The sequence below is a fragment of the Mangifera indica genome, chromosome 6, assembly GCF_011075055.1.
Source record: "Mangifera indica cultivar Alphonso chromosome 6, CATAS_Mindica_2.1, whole genome shotgun sequence".
Classification (NCBI taxonomy): Eukaryota; Viridiplantae; Streptophyta; class Magnoliopsida; order Sapindales; family Anacardiaceae; genus Mangifera; species Mangifera indica.
In genome coordinates, this window is record NC_058142.1 from 8,598,965 (window position 1) to 8,603,895 (window position 4,931).

Below are 4,931 nucleotides of genomic sequence, written 5' to 3' on the forward strand. Positions count from 1 at the left end.
TGGGAGAGTTATATAAATATGAGGGGAAGGGTAGTTTTGGTATTAAAAAAAGTCATAGGCATTTTTTTTTTGGAACAGTGATTTTGGGCATTTTGGCTTGAAAATAGTGATTTTGGGTATTTTTGCTTAATGGGAGGGTATTTTGGCCATTTTTTAAAATTTCCCCTATATATTTAATGTATATTATTATATAATTAAATAATGTTAAATTAAAAATAAAATAAGATTCAATTATATATATTTATTTATATATTTAAAATTAATATGTATAGTATTTTTTATTTAAAAATAAAATAAAGTTTCTAAATGGTAATAACAGCTTCACGGGAAAAATCAAACAATACAAAACTAACTCAATTACGCCATGTTAAGAGCCAAAAATGTGTCCAATTTCAAAGTCTTTCGAGACTTGAATTTCTTGCGCCAAAAGCAACAGAAGACCTTTACTTTTAGACGCGGATAAAGACATCCAACAATTAACAACTTTTGTCTTGTCGTTTTGTGACAAAGTTGGCCCAATACGACACTTCAACTGTTCAAACACCGGTGGGTTTAGTAAGATTTAGTTGTCATACGCGGATTGGATGATGTTGACCCGAATTTATAATTATCTTACTTTAAAATAAAACGTGCTAACTTTTTTTTTTTTAATTTTCATATGTTGGACAAAGATTAGGAAAGTTTAAATTAAATATAAAATATCTAAAATTCTTCTTAGGACAAAATCACCAACAATCAAATCATACGGATATATTTTTTATATATAATTTAAATATATAAATAATATATTATTATATAATTAAATAATTTAAAATTTAAAATAAAATAATATCTATATTTTAAAAAGTATTATAAATATTTTTATAAATTGAAATATTTCATATAAATCTTAATTATATATTTTTTTAAATATATTAATTTATATTAATAATATATATTGTATTATATAATAAATTTATTGTACTATATTAATTATATATATTTTTATTTATATTGTGTTATATCAGAAATTACGTAGTTTATCTTCGCACCGGTAATGGTTGCCCATTGGTTTTAGCCAAAGGACACATTTACTGGAGTAAGGGACTAATGTTTTCATTGTGACCTTGCGTAAGCTGGTTGTCATTCCTATGGTGACCGGGACAGCCAACATGTGATTCAAATTTCTAACTGTTATTTTTTTTTAATAATTAGGCCAAAGCACAACTTCCCAGCCAAGGTTTAATGAATGGACAAATTTTCACCTGTTAAATTGTTATTTCATAAAAAATAAAAAATAAAAAATAAAAAATAATTTATTTTCTCCTAAGTTTATAAATCTGATTTTCTCCCATAAAAATTTGAAAAATTACCTTTTTTCTATTTAGGGTTTTGAAACTATCACCAAAGATGATAAAATTCATCATCTTTAGTTACGTTCTCTTTCTCCCTTTCAATTTCTCTCTTCATCCTGATCTAAAATCTTAAATCTTAGTCAGAGATTGTTGACGCTAGACGTTGTTTTCAGACGATCCATTACACAACAGATCTTCAACGATGTTGCTTCCAATTATCATTTTCGTGGCTTTTTTATGACCACATCTTTGTCATGGAGGTTAAATGGAGCACTAATAGATGGAAGGTTAGCTGGAGAATGTTGTTGAAAAAAGAATGAGACCCTAAGAGAGAAATGACAATTTTTCAAACTTTGAATAGGAGAAAAATGTAATAGTATTTTTTTAAAAATATTTTTAGTTAATTGATAATTTTATCCTTATTTATAATAATAAATTAATAGATATTTAAATTTTTGAAAGTTAATGGATGGACATTTGCCCTCTCATTAAACCTTGGGTGGGACATTGTCTTTTGGCCTTATAATTAAATTCTTTAAACTAAATCATGGCCCCACATTACTATTTCATCAATCATCACCATCACGCTCCAAGATCATTATTTTTCCATCATATTATATCATAATAATTAAAAGGCCAAATGACTATTTCCCATCAAAGATTTGATATAAATTTATTTTTTCCTTAATTATCAAAAATTTAAATTCTCACTTATTTGTTAAATTTTATTATTATTATCAAAGATAAAATCATCATTTAAAAATTTTATTTAAATTTATATTTTAAATTACTCTCAAATTTCGAAATTTTTATTTTTATCTTCTAATTTAATATTTTCTAACTTTAAAAACCGATTTTTTCCTCAAATTTAGATTGCAAACTCTCATTTTTTGTAATAAATGTGGCCCTTCAATGTTTTAAAAAATCTTAATTTAACCCCTATTCAACTTCGGTTTTAAGATCTTCATCTCTAGCAACCAACGTAATCATTGACCATAAGCTCTCTCCCTCTTGTCTTCTAGATCAATTGGTTTTCCTTCTCAATCATCTTCGTTGGAGACAAAGACAAAGGTCTCGTCATCAGAGTCTTAGTGAGATGAATACTCATCTTCGTCTAAAACAAAGAAAGCTAGAGAGGGAAGACTAGTTGATCAAAAAGACAGGAGAGAGAGAGTCGATGGTTGATGACGGTAGTTGATCATCATAAATGAAGATCTGAAAACCGAAGTTGAATATGGGTTAAATTGAGATTTTTTAAAACTCTGGGGCAACTGTTTATTACAAAAAAATAAGATTTTTGTACACCATATTTGGGAAAAAACTAGTTTTTAAATTTAAAAAATATGAAATTATAGGGTAAAAATAAAAATTTTAAAACTTGAGGGTTATTTAAAATATGAATTTAAATAAAATTTTTAAATAAGGGTTTTCTCCCTAATAGTAAAATTTAATAAATAGGTAAATATTTGAGTTTTTTATAGTTAACAGGGAGAAGTGGGTTTACATCAAATCTTGGGTGGGATATGTAATTTCGCCTAATTAAAAAATATATATATATATGTAAAGCAAAGAAACCTACCCACAAACAAAAGCAACAACAAAGCACAAAGACAAAATACAAGAAAAAGCTTATACTAAAAGTTGTTTTCCAAAACCAGAAGCACTTCCCTTCTCTCAAAAGCACAAACGCAAGCACTGTCTCCCCCATCAATGGAAGAAGATGAAGACATGACACCCTTTTGGCTTCAAGCCACCACCTCTTCCACCGTCGGCCGCATCCGCCGCCGGTCCTCCTCTTTCCTCCTCAACTCCGGCGTCCTCCTCATCATCTTGTTAGTCATTGCAGCTGCTTTCATCTTCATCATCATCCCCTCCTTCCTCTCCTTCACCTCCCAAATCTTCAGGCCTCACTTGGTGAAGAAGAGCTGGGACACTCTCAACCTCGTCCTCGTGCTTTTCGCCATCGTTTGTGGCTTCCTCAGCCAAAACAATACCAGTAATGAGACTCCCAGAAGCGCTTCTTCCCCAACTGCCTCCCCTTCTTTTGTTCAAAAACCGAGCTTTGAGAGCCTCACCCCACGTAGAGGATGGTTCAGTAATAATAATAGCACTAATGGCGGTTTGAATAGGCTGAGGAGCTTCAGTTCTTACCCGGATCTCAGAGCCGAAGAAGCTTCATGGATGACAAGTGAAAGTGATCATCCACCATGGCGGTTTTATGATGATACCCGTTTGTATAATTACCGTTATTCGAGCTTGAAGGATCAGCCTTTTAATCAGTTTAAGCCTGAAGAAAAGCTTCGGGATCAAAGGGAAGGAGTTGTTGAAGAGGTTGTTAAGAGAGTTGATGATGATATTTCTGGTACTACCACTACTGTCGTTGAAGCAGAAAAGAAAGTTGTGTATACGCCGCCGCCTGCTCCGCCGTTGTCACAGTCACCTCCTGCTCCGCCGTTGCCTAAAGTGGTGAGGAGAGCAACAGCTTATCAAAAGGTTGCAAAGAGAAGTACTGGTGAAAGTACAGGAAAGGTTGATGAAGATTTGGGGAGGGTCAATAGGTTTACTTCTTCACCGCCACCACCTCCACGGCCATCGTCTCCGCCTCCGCAGATGGATGACAGAGAGAGCAGGAATGAGAAAAAGAGAGGGGCAACAAGTGCGACAAAAGATTTCTTGACTTCACTGAGAAGAAACAAGAAGAAGAAACAGAGGCAAAAGAGTGTCGAGAATCTTGATATTTTCTTCAACTATGAATCATCTTACCCCTTTCCGCCACCACCACCGTCACAACCACCTCCTCCTCCGCCGCCTCCACCGCCGCCAAATTTCATCCAAAATCTTTTCTCTCAAAAGAAAAGAAAAACCAAGAAAATCCACTCTGCCCCCCCTCCACCACCACCACCACCACCACCACCACCACAAAAAACACAACTTTACTCATCTTCAGCTTCAAAACCAAAACTTATATCCCAAAATGTGACAACAAATTTACCTTCAACAACCCACAAGCCTCCATTGCCAGTGAAGATAAAAAGTCACAACAATGTGGAGGAGACTGTGAGCAGTGGCAACGAGTCACCATTAATGGGGTCAATTCCTACACCACCACCGTTGCCACCCTTCAACATGCCAGTGTGGAAGTTTGAGGTGGTGGAAAGAGACTTTGTCAGACTAAAGAGCCACAATGACAGTGATTTTGATGAGGCCAATGCTGAGGAGTCCTCTAGTCCATCAGAAGCTGCAGATTTAGCCACCTCATCACCATTGTTCTGCCCAAGCCCTGATGTTAACACTAAAGCAGATAAATTCATTGCTAGATTCAGAGCTGGTTTGGAGCTTGAGAGGATTAATTCTGCCAAGGAGAGAGGCAAGTCAAATCTCAGCCCAAGCTAGAGCTGAATTTTGTTGTTCATTTATTTATTTATTTTCCAAAGTTTAAATTATACATAGAATCATTACAGATAGGAAGTTTGTTCAGTCTAAGTATCTTTTTATTCATTCTTTCACATTTTAAGATCAGAGATTGATGGATATTATGTTGTATGTAATTCCATGTTGTGGTTTATTGGTTTTTGTTATATGAGAGAGCTTTTATAC

General features: G+C 33.7%; 1 protein-coding gene across 2 annotated transcripts; it reads left to right on the plus strand.

Annotated features, from left to right (window-relative positions):
* Positions 1-2,918: 2,918 nt before the first annotated feature.
* Positions 2,919-4,931, plus strand: LOC123217871 (histone-lysine N-methyltransferase SETD1A-like). Of its 2 annotated transcripts, XM_044638950.1 has the most exons (2): positions 2,919-3,903; positions 4,114-4,931. In XM_044638950.1, the coding sequence occupies exons 1-2, from the start codon at positions 3,045-3,047 to the stop codon at positions 4,725-4,727; spliced, it is 1,473 nt and encodes a 490-aa protein (XP_044494885.1). In that variant the 5' UTR covers positions 2,919-3,044; the 3' UTR covers positions 4,728-4,931. The 2 variants fall into 2 exon arrangements, with proteins under 2 accessions (XP_044494885.1, XP_044494884.1); XM_044638949.1 differs by having other exon boundaries at positions 2,919-4,931.